General features: G+C 38.1%; 1 protein-coding gene across 1 annotated transcript in view; it reads left to right on the plus strand.

Annotated features, from left to right (window-relative positions):
* ORC2 (origin recognition complex subunit 2) overlaps positions 1 to 19,803 on the plus strand; it is a 50,763-nt gene that overhangs the window by 21,387 nt on the left and 9,573 nt on the right. The window contains exons 7-13 of the mRNA XM_032278705.1: positions 679 to 710; positions 4,151 to 4,211; positions 6,228 to 6,421; positions 8,428 to 8,526; positions 11,325 to 11,434; positions 15,418 to 15,550; positions 16,398 to 16,494. Of these exons, the coding sequence (XP_032134596.1) occupies positions 679 to 710; positions 4,151 to 4,211; positions 6,228 to 6,421; positions 8,428 to 8,526; positions 11,325 to 11,434; positions 15,418 to 15,550; positions 16,398 to 16,494 (726 nt within the window). The remainder of the gene's footprint in view (positions 1 to 678; positions 711 to 4,150; positions 4,212 to 6,227; positions 6,422 to 8,427; positions 8,527 to 11,324; positions 11,435 to 15,417; positions 15,551 to 16,397; positions 16,495 to 19,803) is intronic.

The following is a 19,803-nucleotide window of genomic DNA, read 5'->3' on the forward strand; positions in this document are numbered from 1 at the left end:
CCAGGCTGGTGTGCCGTGGTGTGATCTTGGCTCAGTGCAATCTCCACCTCCTTGGTTTAAGTAATTCTCCTGCCTCAGACTCCCAAGTAGCTGAGATTACAGACACCCACCATGACACCTGGCTAATTTTTGCATTTTTAGTAAAAATGGGGTTTCACCATGTTGTTTGGGCTGTTTTGGAACTCCTGACCTCAAGTGATCCTCCCACCTCAGCCTCCCAAAGTGCAGGGATTATAGACGTGAGCTAGCGCACCTGACCAATTGTACCTTGCAATAATCAAAATTTAAAAGGGCTCCATTTTTCTTTTAGAATGCTACAGAAATGCAGGAAGTAGCTGATAATAATATGAGTAATCATGAAATTAATAGTGATAATCCTCTAGTGGAGATGGAATTAATTTAAAATTCAGTAATGATGTGGTCGTTTCTATGTAGAAGCTGCAATTTTGCTTTTTTTTTTTTAATTTTTAATTTTTTGAATAGAGATAGGGTCACGCTATGTTATCCAGGTTGGTCTTGAACTCTTGACCTCAAGCAATCCTCCTGCCTCGCCTCCCAAAGTGCAGGGATTACAGGTGTGAGCCACCATGCCGGGTCAACTTTACTTTTAATGAAACTAGACCACGATGAAAAGTGAAGTGTCTATAGTAAGTCATGGCTTTTTGTTTCATTCTTTAGGACATTCTGCTTCAGACAAGGTTCAGCTGAAGGTAAGCAATTGATTAAAAAGAAGCAAAAGCCTTAATATTACAAAGTAAGACATGATGAAAAATCACCAGAAATTCGATGAAAAAAATTTATCTCTTAATTTATATAGTGCTTTGTAATTTACAGATATTTGGCAGTTAAATACCTAACTTACAGATGGGGAATATGAGGTTCAGAGAGGTGAAGTGACTTGTGAGTTCACCTGACTAGGAAGGAGAACAGCTAGAAAATGGAGCCAGGCCCCCCAGACCCAGCCGTTGTGCTTTTTCTGCTGTGTGTAGCTGGCCTGGAAATTTTTGGGGTTTTGCTTTTATATATCATGTTCTGTTTCACTTGTTGAGGGGCAGAGGGTGGTGGTGTGCAGTTTGATCCCAAGATGCACTAAATCCATTACCCTATCCTTTTATAATTTACATTTGAAAACTTAGGCTGGCTTACACAAATACATTCCAGAGTGATTAAAAGGAATTGACAATTTTTATCTCCTCCTTTGAGGTTTTTTTTTTTTAAGATGGAATCTCACTCTAGCCCAGCCTGGAGTACAGTGGCAGGATTTCAGCTCACTGCAACTTCCACCTTTCAGGTTTAAGTGATTCTTGTGTCTCAGCCTCCTGAGTAGCTGGGATCACAGGTGTGCGCCACCACACCAGGCTAATTTTTGTATTTTTATTAGAGGCAAGGTTTTACCTCGGCCAGGTTGGTCTTGAACTCTTGACCTCAAGCGATCCACCCGCCTGGGCCTCCTACAGTACTGGTAATATAGGTGTGAGCCACCACGCCTGGCTTCCTTTATGTTTTTGTGGTGTAATTTTCTCATGATGGCTTGTCAAGTGGCCCTGCCTGGATGTGGGCAAGCTCAGATAGGAATGGACAAATTCAGAGCATTGAGTATGTGGTAGTAACTGTGTCCAGGACTGGGCAGCTATAGATTTAGACACACCTGGGCTTATACATGGTTTAGGTTAAGGGAACCCCTTAAGTAAGAATGTGAGTGTTCAATGAAAGGGCCATATATGCAAAGCATCCTCCACATGCCAAAGGAGCCAAGAAACTAAAGGACAAGGCAGAAAAGTTTAGTTTGTTGGTAAAGGGTATTTTATTGAAGACAGAGTATGGTCTTGGCAGCCACAAGATAGGTAGCTCTCTGCATTGTTACTCCCCAGACCCAGGGCTTATATACCATAAGGAAAGGGTATATATGTTCCAGCAAGATAATTAAAGGCAATCCTCTTTAATTGTCAAGAGGGCAAGAATGCTATATGCATTGTAGCCAGTAATTTGTGTGATAATATCAAGGTTCACATGTTCTTTCACAGAAGGCAGTAAATAAAGTAGGAATCAGGAGGCATTCATGAAACTGGGGCTAATCAGAAGTTAACATGGATTATCGTCCAAGATGGAGTCACTTTTGTCTCCACAGTCAGTATAGACATTGAAGGCCATGGTCATGGCCTGTAGAGGAATGTCCTATTTAGACAAGTCTGGGTATGAGATTAGACATGCAAGAATTTCATTTGTCTTTAATAATGCTTTTTTCCTATATTGTATCTGGTGTGTTGTGTCAGTATAAAAGGAGAAAAACTCATTGCCTTAATCCAATCAAGAATTTAGATTATTCTTTCTCAGATTATAGATTATAACCCATTAGTAGATCTTGTCAGCTCTCCCAAAAGACCAGAAAACCAGAAACAAAACTACCTATCACAATAAGAGACAATATCGTTGTGACAGAATCTTAGTGTACTGTCTTAGAAGAGCAAGTTCAAGAGAAAATATGTATAGGGCTTAGGGATCCTGGGCTCAAGTGGCTTAAAGCAGGTTTTTCAGGATGGTAAACTGGTTGGTATTGGGAAAAGTTGGGGACATGATATTTTAGGATTGGCAGACACAATGAAGAGACTGTCTTAAAGTGTATCTTGATAACTGTTAATAGGATAATCTTTTTGCCCTGGGAGTAATCTGTTGTCCTGATAGGAGAACAATTTGCCCAAATGAGCAAACTGTCCAGATAGATTCGTTTGCAGAAATTTTCTATAACAAATAGAGAAATTATTTATTAATCTTGTCTTTTTTAGCAGGAATTTTCTGCAACAGCTATTTTGACATAGATGTTATGAATTCTCAGACTTAAGCTGTGTAGATCTATATGTTATCTCAATCTTGAAATCAGTTTAATAGGACATAACCTGCATTTTTAACAAATGAAGTAGAACAGAATTTTAAATTTCTGTTTTATATATTTTTTTCAGTTGTATATACACACATGTACTAGGTCAAGATGACAAAATGTAAAAATTTTTGAGAATCTTAATCAAAAAAGTTTGAGACGTACTGTAAATCCATTGGTAAAGGATTAGCTCAGTTATTAGAATACTATTCTTAATATCCCAAATCAGATTTTAATGACGTTTATAACTATCACCAACAACCTATCACAAGACAATAAACTTAAAATTTTTTTGTCATATTTTCATGTTGACAAAATCACAGGGTACTTTAACTTTTTTATCAATATTATTAGAAATTAACATGTATATAACAGTGGATGTTTTCATGTGCTAAAAACTTATGGTGTTTATTCTATAAGAAAACATACTTTGTACTTCTGTAATAGGTTACAATCTTTTAAATACAGAAAGTAAGAAAGTATAAATCTCTGTTTCTCTCCTCACCGAATGTAATACTTTTTAACACCAGTAAATTTCTAGAACATTAAAAGGCCCATTGCCATATACATAGGGGTGCCCTCAATGCTACTTAATATTATCTTTTTAAAAAAATATTCTACTGGGCTGGGTGCAGTGGCTCACACCTGTAATCCCAGCACTTTGGGAGGCTCAGGTTGGTAGTTCACTTGAGATCAGGAGTTTGAGACCAGCCTGGCCAATATGGTGAAACCCCATCTCTACTAGAAATATAAAAATTAGCTAGGCATGGTGGCATGTGCCTGTAATAGCAGGAGAATTGCTTGAACCCGAGAGGCAGAGGTTGCAGTGAACCGAGATGATGCCACTGCACTCCAGCCTGGGTGACACAAGAGACTCCATCTGGGAAAAAAAAAAAAAATATATATATATATATATATGTAACAAATCTGATAGGTGAAAGTAGTTCGAAAGGCTGTTATTTGTTCGGTACATAATAATAAAAGTATATACATACTTTACAGATATGTAGAATTCAATTTCTAGAATCATTCTAGTAATCCTTTGGAATTTATGTTTCTTTTATTTTGTTATTTCTTTTGTTATTTTGGAACCCTTTTTTGTTTCAAATAATTCATTTGTCATTATCTTCTAGTTCTAGGAACTAGGCTTTTCTAGTTCTAGTGCAATCTATTGAAAGCAAAATATTTTTCTTCTTTTCTAGCCTCTTTTACTCAGATCAGTCATTAACTTCCATGTTATTATTTAACTATAATGCTTTTTCTATTTTTAAACAGAACAATGACAAAAGTGAATTTCTGTCAACAGCACCTCGTAGTCTAAGAAAAAGATTAATAGGTACGTATTTCTTTTTACATGACATTTTTATAAAAAGTAACATCTAAACAAGAGACAATAAATAGTTAAGTATATACGTTCTAGATTTAGAATGCTTGGGTTTTTAAATCGTCGGCTTTTAGCTGTAACACTCAGCATCATGTCTTTCACATTATAGTAAGTGTATATTGAAGTCAGCTAAAAGGGTCTTTCCAATGAAATAACATGGCTTTTATTTGTTTTGAGATAGTTTGGAAATGATTCTATTGATTTCTTTGGAAATTTTATAATGAAATAATATTAAACAATCATAGTTGTAGTGAGTGTTAAACAAAATCAAGTAGACAAACATGGCTCCTGCTTCTTATGAAATTAAATACGGCTTCAGATTTTTGAACATTTAACTTTGGGGCAAATGACTAGACCTTTATATATCAGAAAGATGTCAACTTCTTTCATACTGTTGACCCTTGACAGTAATAGTATTAGCCAACATTGTTAAATTCAGCTGAACATCAGGGCTTCATAATTCATAGCCCTTTGTTTTCAAGGTATTAATTTCATAGAGTTGTTAAAATTTTTAATCATCATAAAAATGCTAATGCTAAATGATTTGGTATATTAAAGCAGTAAAAGATCTCTATAGTTGTGAATATTATTTCATATCAACTATATCCTATGTCTTACATTTTCTCCTCATCCCAAAGATGAGTTGTTTTTTAGACAGAAGGTGAACTTCCCTCTTCCTTAATCACCACAAAACGTATATACCTACATGGAGGAAGCATATGTGTAAATAAGGTAGAGACATTTTCTGGTACCTGCTACCACTTCTAAGCTGTGCATATATCATGAACAGCAGTCAATGTGCATCTGAATCTGCTAAGCTATATATGCCCACAAAATCAAGCCTTTTTTTTTCTTTTTTTAATATCTGTATTTGTTATATGCTGACTCGGGATAATCCTCTGCAGTATTTCTATTGTTCAAAATAATAGAAAGTTTTTTTACTCATATTTTGGGAGTTAAAAAATATTTAAAGTTTTTTTACTCATATTTTGGGAGTTCACTTTTGTGAAACTGGCTTTATTCTTATTTGGTAAGTGTAAAACTAGCTGTATTATTTCTGGGGAGTGGTGGGGGTGAGGTGATTTGTTGAAAAAGATAATTCTTGAATCAACTCTGGGATGGTGTATGTGTATATATTAGTAATAATTATAATCATAACTACCATTTATTGAGTGCTATATTAGGATGATGTTTTTGGTAGGCAGCAACAGAGAAATCTATAATGGTAGTTTAAGCCATAGACATTTAATTATCTCACATCAAAACAAGTATAGAGTGGCAAGTTCCATTGTTGATGTGACTCAACAGTATCATTAAGGACCCAGATTCTTCCTATCTTTTTAGTTTGCCACTAGCATTTTTCATCTTTAGGTTTGATACTTTGTATTGCAAAATGGTTTTCATAGCTTTAAACGATGGGTATAAATAGGGGCTTTTCTTCTGTGAGGAAAATCTTTCCTAGAAGCTGCCAGAAATTTTCCTTCAGTTAATTGGTCAAGGGGTCATATATAGTTAACCATGGTTGGAGCAGAGGCTGGGAAAGCAGGTATCTAGTAGAGGGAAAAGGCAGTTACCATGATTCATCCCCTAGGGTGGGGCATATTGCCATATCTTGCAAAATTGGAGTTCTGTTAGCAAGGAAGAGGGAAGGAGAACAGTGTTAGGTATGATTAACCATTTTTATCACAGTTCCTGTGTGTCAGGCATTATTAGTTAGTTGCTTTATATACATTTCAGTGCAATCTTCACAATGGTTTATTAAGCTCTGTACTATTAATTTGATAAATAAATGAACTGGTGCTGAGAAAATTTATTAATTAGCTCTGGTGAAATCATGAACCAATAATGACAAAACCAGAATTCAGACTCTTACTTCAGAGCCCACACTCTTTCCTTTACTCCACAGTGCCTCTCTTGTCAAACCATGAAATTGTGAAACTGTCCAAATTGCTATTTTTCCCCCCACAGTTCCAAGGTCTCCTTCTGACAGTGAAAGCGAATATTCTGCTTCCAACTCAGAGGATGATGAAGGGGTTGCACAGGAATATGAAGAGGACACTAATGCAGTCATATTCAGCCAAAAGATTCAAGCTCAGAATAGAGTAGTTTCAGCTCCTGTTTGCAAAGAAACACCTTCTAAAAGAATGAAAAGAGATAAAACAGTAAGTGAAGAGAGACACTTTAACCTTAAAGAAAAATTGTGTAGTATCTCAAAGATAGGCTACCCTAAGAGATCCATATCTCTCAGAATAATATGTTTTCTTCACTTTTCTCTCTTTTCTCAGCCTTCCACATAAATTCCCATATATATTTTTTTCTACTTCTGGGCTTTCTATTCTGACCTAATATTCATGAATTAATACCATAGTATATGTAAATAGTATATGCTAAAAGTGATATCTCAAGTCTGTTGTATAAAAATGAACTTTTTAGGCCAGGCACGGTGGCTGACGCCTGTAATCCCAGCACTCTGGGAGGCCAAAGTGGGTGGATCACCTGAGGTTAGGAGTTTGAGACTAGCCTGGCCAACATGGTGAAACCCTGTCCCTACTTAAAAAACACAAAAACTAGCCAGGCGTGGTGTTATGTGGCTGTAATCCCAGCTACCCAGGAGGCTGAGGCAGGAGAATCAGTGGAACCCAGGAGGCAGAGGCTATAGTGAGCCAAGATCATGCCATTGCACTCCAGCCCGGGCAATAAGAGGGAAACTTCGTCTCAAAATAAATAAATAAATAAAATTTTAAATATGCTATGGGATTGGAATTTAAAAAATGACAGAAAAAAATGAACTTTAAAGTAAATACTGATTGGACAATTGGAGGCATGAATTCTCGGTGTATATTGTTTTTGTAATACTGTCAATGTGTTCGAGTTAGTGTAATGAATGATGTCGCTAGAGACCCATGTTAAGTCGTTTGGAAGAACACTGCAGGCACCTCACTTTAGAAAATTATCCTGGTCCTCTGTCTAAAGATTCAGAGCAATTGAGGAGCCTACTGCTTAGATAGCTTTCTGTCCCTTCTTTGCCCTAGAGTTTAGTCCTGCCCAAAATCGGAAGACCATATAGTGTGGGAAGAAAATTCCATTTTACTGGAATACTAGGCCAGTTTTTTGGTTTGTTTGTGGGATTTTTTTTTCTTTTGTTACCTTGCAGTTGATTTCCTCCTCAGCCACGCTAATATTAAAGGATTTGCTAAGACTATTTGAGGCCATGCATGGTGGCTAATGCCTGTTATCCCAGCACTTTGGAAGGGCAATGTGGAAGGATTGCTTGAGGCCAGGAGTTTGAAACCAGCCTGGATAATATAAGACCCTGTCTCTGCAAAAAAAAAAAAAAAAAAAAAAAAATTAAAAATTAGCCAGGTGTAGTGGTGCATGCCTGTAGTCCCAGCTACTTGGAAGGCTGAGGTGGGAGGATCCCTTATGCCCATGAAGTTGGGGCTACAGTGAGCCATGTTGGCACCACTGTACTCCAGCCTGGATGACAGAGTGAGACTGCATCAAAAAAGAAAGAAAGAAAAAGAAAAAAGACTATCAGGAAAAGCAAAGATCCTCATATGTAAAACCATCTCTCTTTTTTTAGTATAAATGAAAATTACATATTGTAACTCAGGAATCAGTTTTAGGAACAGACTACTACTTCACCTAGTCATTTCTTTAACTTATATGATCCTAGTAATTACTCAGTTTTATTACTGAAATTAAGTATGTTTGGTCTTTTTTTTTTTTTTTTTGAGACGGAGTTTCACTCTTGTTACCCAGGCTGGAGTGCAATGGTGCAATCTCGGCTCACCGCAACCTCCACCTCCTGGGTTCAGGCAATTCTCCTGCCTCAACCTCCTGAGTAGCTGGGATTACAGGCACACGCCACTGTGCCCAGCTAATTTTTTGTATTTTTAGTAGAGACGGGGTTTCACCGTGTTGACCAGGATGGTCTCGATCTCTTGACCTCGTGATCCACCCGCCTCGGCCTCCCAAAGTGCTGGGATTACAGGCTTGAGCCACCGCGCCCGGCGTATGTTTGGTCTTTAAGTGGTACTGTTGCTTTAAAAAGAAAATACTACCAAATAATTTCACGTGTCCTATTTTACATTAATATTACTGTCTAATTTTGATATAAGACAGATATCTGAAGCTACTAAGGACTGACTACTCTGTTCACTTTCAGAGTGACTTAGTAGAAGAATATTTTGAAGCTCACAGCAGTTCAAAAGTTTTAACCTCCGATAGAACACTGCAGAAGCTAAAGAGAGCTAAACTGGATCAGGTATGTTGCAAGGAATGTTACTTCAAAATTTTTCTTACTCTGTCCTGAAAAATATGCTATATAAGCAACAGATTTGAAAAGTATATACAAGTAGAATTATTGTCCTGATCAAATGAAATAACAAGTTAAAGTGATTATTACTTCTATTATTATATAAATAGTAAATAGGCTGGGCACAGGTGGCTCACACCTGTAATGTCAGCACCTTGGGAGGCCAAGGCAGGAGGATTGCATGAACCCAGGAGTCTGAGACCAGTCTGAGCAACATAGGGAGACCTTGTTGTTAGCAAAATTTAAATAAATAAATACATAACTTCCTGGATTCAACAGACTGTAATTAGGCATTTTTTCCCTCTTACTGGTTTATCGTTTCTTCAGGATCTATGACAATCATCAGGGTCATAGTTCCTTGATATCCATGTACCATTAATCTCTGTTATTCACTTAACCTAAGTATTCACTAACTTCACACTGGTCATAAAACAGTGACTGCAATCTGACTTTCTCTCAGTTAGAAACTTTACAAAAAGTAGAGGCTATTCTACTTGAGGGATACTATGGAAAACTTGCCCAGTGTGGTAAGGTAACAAGGTTACTATGTACTATGGTTCCAGTAGCTCATTTTACAAAAAAATACCATATAGTTATACTTGCCTGGGGCTTTACTTCTCTGAGAGACGAGACAGAACCATGTGAATGAGAAAATCTTTGTCAGTAGTAATTGCAATTGATAATCTAGGTCTCTTGGCTCATTGGTAGTGAGACTCAGATCAGAGAATATAAGCAACATGGACAAATGATTCTAGACTCACAATAGGACTTCATCAGACTTAGAGGCAAAAAGAGCTCTAGGAGGATAAAAGAAACACCTGTCAGTAAGGGAGAGGAATGCCTTTCATTGATCATAAACATAGCATAGCTAACCAATATAATCTTCCGTAGTATGTGACAATAAGCATTTATTTTTCAGGTCTGTGTGTCAGTCAGAGGTTGGTTGATCTAGGATTTGCTCCATGTTTCTCTTCCCTATTGTACCAGCAGGCTAGCTGAGGCTTGTTATTCTCATGACTGTAGCAGAGACATGAGAGAAAAGTGGGAAAACACACCATCTCTTAAAGCCTAGGCTCAAAACTAAATTGCCAGTTCTGCCTCACTCTAGTACAGCAAATCACATGGCTGTAAACAAAGTCAAAGGGCAGGGAACTATGTATGCTCCACCCATTTAGTGGGAGGAACTGCTAAATCACACGACAAAGGATATGGATACAAGTGGGGGATACAAGTGGTGGCTCAGGCCTGTAATCCTAGCACTTTGGGAGGGCAAGGCGGGCGGATCACCTGAGGTCAGGAGTTCGAGCCAAGTCTGACCAACATGGAGAAACCCCATCTCTACTAAAAATACAAAATTAACCAGGCATGGTTATGCATGCCTGTAATCTCAGCTACTTAGCAGGCTGAGGCAGGAAAATCGCTTGAACCCAGGAGGTGGAGGTTGTGGTGAGCCAAGATCATGCCGTTGCACTCCAGCCTGGGCAACAAAAGCAAAACTCCCTCTCAAAAAAAGAAAAAGAAAAAACAAGTGGGGGACGTTAGGGTTGAAAGTGCAATTCTCCATGAATATTAAAGTTTGAAATGAGGCCGGGTGCCGTGGCTAACACCTGTAATCCAAGCACTTTGAGAGGCTGAGGTGGGTGGATCACGAGGTCAGTAGTTCGAGACTATCTGACCAACATGGTGAAACCCTGTCTCTACTAAAAATACAAAAATTAGCTGGGCGTGGTGGCACAGACCTGTAATCCCAGCTACTCAGGAGACTGAGGCAGGAGGATCGGTGAACCCAGGAGACGGAGGTTGCAGTGAGCCGAGATGGGCCACTGCACCCTAGACTGGGCAACAGAGTGAGACTCTGTCTCAAAAAAATAAAAAAAAGTTTGAAATGAAAGTACATATATGAGATAACATTCTAGAATTCACTCAAGTGTGAATATGCTCACATAATCCTGTGTAAATGACTACTGGAAAAGATACTAGTACTTTCTCTGCTTTGGGGCTTTGAACTTCAGAAGGGATAAGAGAGATTTTTTTTTAACTACCTACTTAACAATTTTATTTAAAGGTAGTCCTGTTTTGCTTTATGTGGCTAAATAAACACTATATAGGCCAGAGTACCTGGAATATTTATTGCAACCCTAATCTTCAGTATTTAAAGAATATTTTACTTGAAAGGTGATGGAATCATGAAAACATGGTAGTGCGAAAGTGAAGATGCATGTGTATCTTTTTGCAGGAGTTTTCATTTCAAAAAGTGATCTCCATTTGATTCACCAGCATGAATTTCCAAGTTTGGGATACAGGGCAATGCACTTACCTTGGTTTATTTATATTTTTGTTTTTTAAAATTTTCAATACTTATCAAAGATCTGTTAGAAACAGCTTTTGGAAAAGGAGCAGTGATAACATGTTTATTTTACTAATGATAATGGTAAGTAAATTATAAAGAACGTTTAATGTTTTCTGAAAAAATGAAAGCCTTATTCTTGAAGTTTATAATTTAAATGGTTCTGGACAAAACTTACCAAATTCTTTACTGTCATTACTAAAAAGAATGTTAACAATTTTAAGAGAACAAATCATTTTTGAAGAATTTTGTTTATCCGTTGATACACCCATTGCCAAAGCTGATTAAAGTAATATTTCAATTGGCTTCTTGTAAGATCAACTTCTAAGGAAATTGTTTGTTTGGATTGATTTGCTGTATGTGGTTTGAGAATGACTTCCCCCACTCCTTTTTTTTTAAGCAAACTTTGCGTAGCTTATTGAGCAAGGTTTCTCCTTCCTTTTCTGCCGAACTTAAACAACTAAATCAACAGTATGAAAAGTTATTTCATAAATGGATGCTGCAATTACAGTAAGTATAATTACAAACCCTTATAAAATAATCATATATAATTTTACATGAATCTTTATGTTAAATCAAATTAAGTTAACATTTTTTTACAGTGAGTTTGATATATTCATATATAAAAATAAATGGAAAAATCGACATTCTCCCAATTTTATGACTCAGATATAGAAGTATCACTTTATTGTATGACTATTCCCAGAAGTTCTAGTTTTTAAGAAATTCATGTGGTTTATCAGACTTGACAGTCATTGATATGATAAATAGCATTTCTTAGAATTATGTTATTGGTTTAAAAACTTGAATATTTAATTTGCCAAGATTAATAAATATACCAATTAGTTCTGTAAAAGTTTCTTTAGAAAAAAAAATTTTTTAAGAAAAAATTGTATATATATATATATATATATATATATACCAATTAGATTTTAATCCAGTTTTCCACAGCATAGTTTCTTAAGTGAAAGGATATTTACTTTAATCTTATGTATGTGTAACTATACTTTCAGAATTTTATGAGCAGATTTGTCCTATAAATATTTTACTATTTTTAACACTATTTTTCACTTTTATTATTTTCACATACCTCAGATTAAATTTTAATTTTTCATTAAAATGTCTAGAAGAGTGATTGAAATCAAAACACAATATTTTCTTTTATGATAATTACTTTTATCCTTGCATTTAAAAAGACTTGAACATAAGGAAGTACTTAAAATGTACACTAATGTGAATATACATGCGCACTCACAGTTACATTGTCACTGAGGTAAGTAAGGAGGGCCAGGCACTGTGACCCACACCCGTCATTGCAGTGCTTTGAGAGGCCAAGGCAGGAGGATTGCTTGAGCCCAGGGGTTTGAGGTTACAGTGAGCTATGATTGTACTACTGTCCTCCAGGTTGGGCAACAAAGCTGTCTCTCAAACAAAAAAGAAAAAGGTCTACCAAGCCCTTTAGAACATAGAATTGTCCACAGTTTCCCCCAGCTCAGTTGACCCCGGACCCTGGTTTTCTTTTGCCAATAATACGTCCAAGAGTTATGCTAGGAAGGAGCCGGCACAGTGGTTCACACCTGTAATCCCAGCACTTTGGGAGGCCAAGGCGGTTGGATTACCTGACATCAGGAGTTCAAGACCAGCGTGGCCAACACGGTGAAACCCCATCTCTACTACAAATACAAAAATTAGCCAGGCATGGTGGTGCATGCCTGTAATCCCGCCTACCCAGGAGGCTGAGGCAGGAGAATCACTTGAACCTAGGAAGTGGAGGTTGCAGTGAGCCGAGATTGCACCATTGCATTCCAGCCTGGGCAACACTCTGTCTCAAAAAAAAAAAAGTTATGCTAGGAAGGGAATGGTAAACTTGCCTGCAAGAACCTCAGCTTTTCTCAATAACTATTTATGGATCTATGCATTATAAATTTGTGAAATTACTCTTCACTCTAATCCCGTCCCCAGCCCATCATTTTTTTTTTCTCCCAGTATGTCAACTCAGATAACTGAATTTGCTTTGCTTCTCAGACCAGATCTTAGCATCAGCAAGATCATTGGAATTGCTAGCTCACTGATCCTTGCCTCTTTATTTCTGCTACTTCTACCTTGGTAATCTCTACTTTTGGAGGTTACTTCTTTACTGTTCTTCCATTTCTAGGTTATCCTACATTGCCAGAGAGCATCAAATACTATTTCTGCTTGACCTTTGTAAACAATCACGCAGTTGGACTTTAGCTTCAACTCTAGTGCTTGGTGTTCTGGGTGGTCTCATTCACTCTCCTGGCTTCAGTTGGTTTCTGTATATGAATGACTCACGTAACTGTTACCTCCAACCCATACCTTACTCTCTTAGTAGCAGACCAGGATATCTGAATGTATATTAAAAGTTTCCACTTGGGGCTGGGCATGGTGGCTCACACCTGTAATCCCAGCACTTTGGGAAGCTGAGGCGAGTAAATTACGAGGTCAGGAGTTCGAGACCAGCCTGGCCAAGATGGTGAAACCCCGTCTCTACTAAAAGTACAGAAAATTAGCCGGGCGGGGTGGTGGGCACCTATAATCCCAGCTACTCGGGAGGCTGAGGCAAGAGAATCATTTGAACCCAGGAAGCAGAGGTTGCAGTGAGTTGAAATCGCACCACTGCACTCTAGCCTGGGCAAAAGAGCAAGACTCCATACCAAAAAAAAAAAGAAGTTTCGACTTGGATGTCCTGTAAATAATTCAACATGCATAAAATTAAACTCCTCTTAAGCCCATTGTTCCCACCTTCCCCTGCTATGTAGCAGAGTGAATGAGTGAATGTTAGTCATTCCATTTGTGTAGTTGCCTATCTGGCAGAAAACTGAGTCTTTTTATTAAAGAGACAGAGTCTCACTCTGGCGCCCAGAAGGGTATGAACACAGATCAAGGTAGCCTCGACCTTCTAGGCTTAAGGATCCACCTCAGCCTCTCTAGTGGCTGGGTCTGTATATGTATGCCGCCATGCCTGGGCTAACTTTTTTTTTTTTAATTGTGTAGAGATGAGGTCTCAACATCTTGCCTAGGCTAGTCTCAAACTCCTGGGCACAAGCAGTTCTCTTGCCTTGGCTTCCCAAGCTGCTGGGATTATAGGTGTGAGCCACCGTGCCCGGCCCCGAGTCATTCTTAAGTATTCTTTTCCTCACTGTCCACATCTAATCAGTTTTACTTGTTTGACTTCTTATAAAGTTCTTGACATGTTACATTTTTCCCTATGACAACTAAGTTCCTCTTCCACAGTTTTGTTCCTTCCTATTCATTTTCCAAACATAGCCAATATGATCTTTCTGAAAAGATGTTACTTTCCTACTTAAAACCTTTCTGTTAATCCCTCATTAGTTACTTTTAAATGTTCATTTTTGGCCAGGCATGGTGGCTCACACCTGTAATTCCAGCACTTTGGGAAGCCAAGGTGGATGGATCACCTGAGGTTAAGAGTTTGAGACCAACATAGTGAAATCCCATCTCTACTAAAAATACAAAATTAGTTGGGCTTGGTGATACATGCCTGTAATCACAGCTACTTAGGAGACTGAGGCAGGAGAATTGCTTGAAACTGGAAGGTGGAGGTGGAGGTGACAGAGTAGGGAGGCCTGGGTAACAGAGCAAGACTCTGTCTCAAAATAAATAAGCACTTTGGGAGGTAGAGAGACAGGCGGATCACTTGAGGCCAGGAGTTTCAGACCAACCTGGCCAACATGGTGAAACCCCGTCTCTATTAAAAATATAAAAAATTAGCTGGGCGTGGTGACAGGCACTGTAATCCAGCTACTTAGGAGGCTGAGGTAGGAAAATCACTTGAACCAGGGAGGCAGAGGTTGTAGTGAGCTATGATGGTGCCACTGCACTCCAGTCTGGGTGACAACACAAAACTCCATCTTGAAAAAAATATATATTATTAATTAATTTTTTTTAACAGATACTGTCTTGCTCTGTTGCTCAGGCTGGAGTGCAGTGGCACCTTAATAGCTCACTGCAGCCTCAAAATCCTTGGCTTAAGTGATCCTCCCAGCTCAGCCTCTTGAGTAGCTGGAATTATAGGCACCCGCCACCACACCCAGATAATTTTTAAATTATTATTTTTTAAATAAAAGTATTTTTGGCTAGATGTGGTGGCTCACACCTGTAGTCCCAGCAATTTGGGAGGCCAAGGTGGGTGGATTACTTGAGCCCAGGAGTTCAAGGCCAGCCTGGGCAACATGGTAAAAGCCCATCTCTACTAAAAATACAAAAATTAGCCAGGTGTGGTGGCACATATCTGTAGCTCCAGCTTCTTGAGAGACTGAGGCAGGAGAATTGCTTGAACCTGGGAGGCTGAGATTGCAGTGAGCTAAGAGAGCCAGACTGGACTCCAGTCTGGGTGACAGAATGACACTCTGTCTAAAAAAAAACATATATATATATGAAACTGGTTGATAATAAACTTGGCAATAAGAATTATTGAACTTTAATTTCATGAATACTGTCTTTCCTAACAGCCTTGGGTTCAACATTGTGCTTTATGGTTTGGGTTCTAAGAGAGATTTACTGGAAAGGTTTCGAACCACTATGCTGCAAGATTCCATTCACGTTGTCATCAATGGCTTCTTTCCTGGAATCAGTGTGAAATCAGTAAGTTTCAAAAATGTTAAAAGAAAAAACATTATATCCTCTGCCAATTCATGCCCCCACATAAATGAGGATGCTATATCTCATTCTGGAGTAAAGAATTTTTATTTTAGCCTTCACAGTGGTAGGATTGTATAGTGTTTAATACTATGTGTTTGGACACAGAAGAATCTAGCTTTGAAACCATCTTTGAATGTCCTGCCTTGTAACTGACATGTATTAAAACTTAGGAAACTGTTAGCTTTGTTTACTACACTGAGTATCAGTGGTACTTCTGAAGGAGAGAATTATGGGGTCTTCAGTTTTGTTATAAAATATGAAAATGCTTTATTAGGCAAAAACTACATACTATGAAAATGCTTTAAAATGCAACAGGATGGGATGTGAAGGCTGTAGTTTTATAATACTTTTCTCATAGATCATTTTTATTTCAAATGCTTAATATCTCTTCATCATTTGAACATTAAAGCTGTTGGGTGCTGGATACTAAGTCATGTAGTATTCCTTTTTTAAAGTATCTGTAGTGTCTGTGTCCTGTATCCTTTGATAGAACTGTATTTTTCTAATGTTTCTTATGTTCTTGGGAGCTTTTTCATTTGTTTTTGCTGCCCTCTTATATTACCTATTACGTTTACATCTTTGCTGTTCTTTTAGCCACAACTTAGGCCAAAGACAATGAACTAGATATACTCAAGTACCAGTAAAATTTTTAGAAGTGATTTTTCAAACTTTTGGAAAATCCAAATTCATTTTTAATTTATTAAAAAAGGGTTTGATTTTCTAGTTGTATTTGTCCTATATGACAGTAAATTGTAATTAATGTGGTACCTCTTGCACATTCATGATATAGGTCCTGAATTCTATAACAGAAGAAGTCCTCGATCATATGGGTACTTTCCGCAGTATACTGGATCAGCTAGACTGGATAGTAAACAAATTTAAAGAAGGTAACATGAAGTAGATGCTCTGTAGTTTTAGGGTAAAGTTAAGCATATACTTATTCATGTATTTATATACATACAATATTATTTTATTTTTTGTTTTTTTTTGCGGGGGGCGGGGGTTTGAGACAATCTCTCTATTGCCCGGGAGTGCAGTGATGCGATCATGGCTCATTGCAGCCTTGACCTCCCAGGCTCAAGCAATTCTCCCACCTCAGCCTCCCAGATAGCTGCGATCACAGGTGTGTGCTACCATGCCCAGTTGATTTTTTATTATTTGTAGAGATGAGGTCTTGCTATGTTGCCCAGGGTGGTCTCGAACTTCTGGGCTCAAGCAATTCTCCTGCCTTGGCCTCCCAAAGAGCTGAAATTATAGGTGTGAGCCACCACACCCAGCCCAAAAAGATTATTTTAATGATGGCACTTAACTCAGTGCTCTGAAATAATTTGTCCTTTTGCTATGAACTTTTTCTGTGAATGTAACTAATAGGAAAGAAAAAAGTTAGTCTCACTTTCTTAAATTTGTATATCCAAAATCCCCATATTTAAGAATAATTTTCTAAGTTATGTTTTGCTTGTGTAAAGTGCCTCCATTTGAGTGGTACATCTTTGTCTGATATTTTTATATTGTTTAATGTTCTTATAACACATTATTTCCTGACCAGGCACAATCCTGGCACTTTGGGAGGCCAAGGTGGGTAGATCTACAGAGGTCAGGAGTTTGAGACCAGCCTGACCAATATGGTGAAACCCCATCACTACCAAAATGCAAAAGAATTAGTCAGGCTTGGTGGCGCATATCTGTAGTCCCAGCTACTTGGGAGGCTGAGGCAGGAGAATCACTTGAGCCCGGGAGGCAGGGGTTGCAGTAAGCCAAGATTGTACCACTGCACTCCAGCCTGGGCAACAGAGCAAGACTCCATCTAAAAATAAATAAATAAATAAATAATGTCTTTATTCTGTTTACATGTCACTACATTAGGATAATTTTATATATACTAAGATCTCTGGTTCTTTTGGTGTGAATGTTTTAGTTACGTGAATATGTCAGAAAACTGGAAAGTATTATATAGTCTCTGACAGTTAATTGCCATTTGTAATGACTGAATTAAGAATTAAGTAATTGAGAATGCCTAACTGCTTTGATGGATAATTTTATTGACAACGACAATAATCCTAGCTCTGTTTCCATAGTACTTTTATCTTGTCAATATTCTAGCGTATTCTGTAGTTTTCCCTTCATTTTGTTTAACCTGAAAAGCTTTCTGTCCCAAATTTCCTTTCACACTTCTACACCCATTTTATCTACAGTCCTCTATAGAAATGGACAGTATACTCTTTTGGGGTTTTTTTGAGACTTTCTCTGTCACTCAGCTAGAGTCCAGTGGCACAAACATGGCCCACTACATCCTTAACCTTCTGGGCCCAAGTGATCCTTCCAACTCAGCCTCTCCATTAGCTGGGACTACAGGCACATACCACCTACCTGGCTATTGTTAAAATCTTTTGTAGAGATGGAGTCTCACTGTGTTGCCCAGGCTGGTCTCAAACTCCTAGGCCTCAAGGCATCCTTCTGCCTGGGCTTTCTAAAGTGCTGGGATTACAAGCATGAACCCAACCTGACAATATACATTTTTATACCAACTCTACGCATTTGAAAACAGGTAGACTTGATTCTTATTATTCACAAATTCTGTAATAGCAAGTTTACCTGCTTGCTAACATTTATTTGTAATCCCAAAATCAATATTCTTGGCACTTTTGCAAAGTGAGACATGCACAGAGTGGCAGAAAGTTTGCATTGCCCAATGTACACATTCTAAGCAGATAATGTACACATTCTAAGCAGAGGTCAAACAAGGTAATGCTCTGCCTTGTTTCAACTCTCATGCTATAAACAAGTGTCCTTTTCACAGTCTGTTCAGTGCTACGTTTTTCACAGTTTTCTGCATTTATGTTAGTGATTTGGCTGTTTAAAATGGCCCATAAGCATAGTGCTAAAATACTGTCTGGTGTTCCTAAGCACAAGAAGGCTGTGATGTGCCTTGGGAGAAAAAGATAAACTTCCTTCCATTATGAGTTAGTGTTCTTAACTGTGAGTTCTGTGTTAATGGATCAACAGTATATATTAAAAATAAAGTTGCCTTTAGGCTGGGTGCTGTGGCTCACACCTGTAATACCAGCACTTTGGGAGGCCAAGGCGGGCACATCACTTGAGGCTAGGAGTTCGAGACCAGCCTGGGCAACATGGTGAAACCCTGTCTCTACTAAAAATACAAAAAATTAGCCGGTCCTGGTGGTGCACATCTGTAATCCCAGCTAGTCGGGAGGCTGAGGCAGGAGAATCGCTTGAACTTGGGAGTTGGAGGTTGCAGTAAGCCAATATCGCACCACTGCAACAGAGTGAGACTCTGTCTCCAAAATAAATAAATAAATAAAAATAAAAATTGCTTTTAAACAGAAGCACACATAAAACAAAGTTATATATTGAACCTAACCCTGTATTTCCTCTGGGAACAAGTGGTTCAGTATTCAATAATTCAGCATTTGCAGCAGCATCATAGAACTTAATATAATGAGAGTCAAGCATATATATTTCTCAGAACCCTAAAACTACTGCATATGTGAACATTTCTCATCACATTCGTTGATTATGTAGACATATAGTGAATTACTAGCAGGTTATCATAAGATAAACCTGTTTAGTTTTCAGTTCTTTCAGCCTTATTATTTAACTAAAATTCAGTTGCTGCAGTATTTTACTTCTATAATTTTAGCTTTTTCTGTATTGTCTTTAGTTTTCAACATAAGTTCTCCTACTTAAAGAATACCAGAAGCATTGCTTTTTATTCCTTTACCACAGATCCTTGTAAGACAGCCCAATATTGTTCATATGCTCATTAAACTAGATGCCTAAGTCACTTTATATTTGTGTGTGCATCTATGTGTATACATATGTGTGCTTTGGGGTGTTTTTGGTTTTGATACTGTTGACTATGGTGACTTCTAGATTTCAGGGAACCTGGGATTTTCACAATTTGTCATCTCAGAATCTTTGTCACTATATTGTCTCTCTTACCCATCTACCCCCAAGTAGAGGAGAAATTTTTTGCTCTCTGACTTATACTCTATCATGTATGCCAGGTCTTTAGAGAGACTTACCAATACCCGTGGGTTTTAAGTATATGTTAAAAATAAAATTTAAGGCCGGGCGCGGTGGCTCAAGCCTGTAATCCCAGCACTGTGGGAGGCCGAGGCGGGTGGATCACGAGGTCAAGAGATCGAGACCATCCTGGTCAACATGGTGAAACCCCG

The sequence above is a fragment of the Sapajus apella genome, unplaced genomic scaffold, assembly GCF_009761245.1.
Source record: "Sapajus apella isolate SASKATOON/1434 unplaced genomic scaffold, GSC_monkey_1.0 scaffold10, whole genome shotgun sequence".
NCBI classification, from domain to species: domain Eukaryota; kingdom Metazoa; phylum Chordata; class Mammalia; order Primates; family Cebidae; genus Sapajus; species Sapajus apella.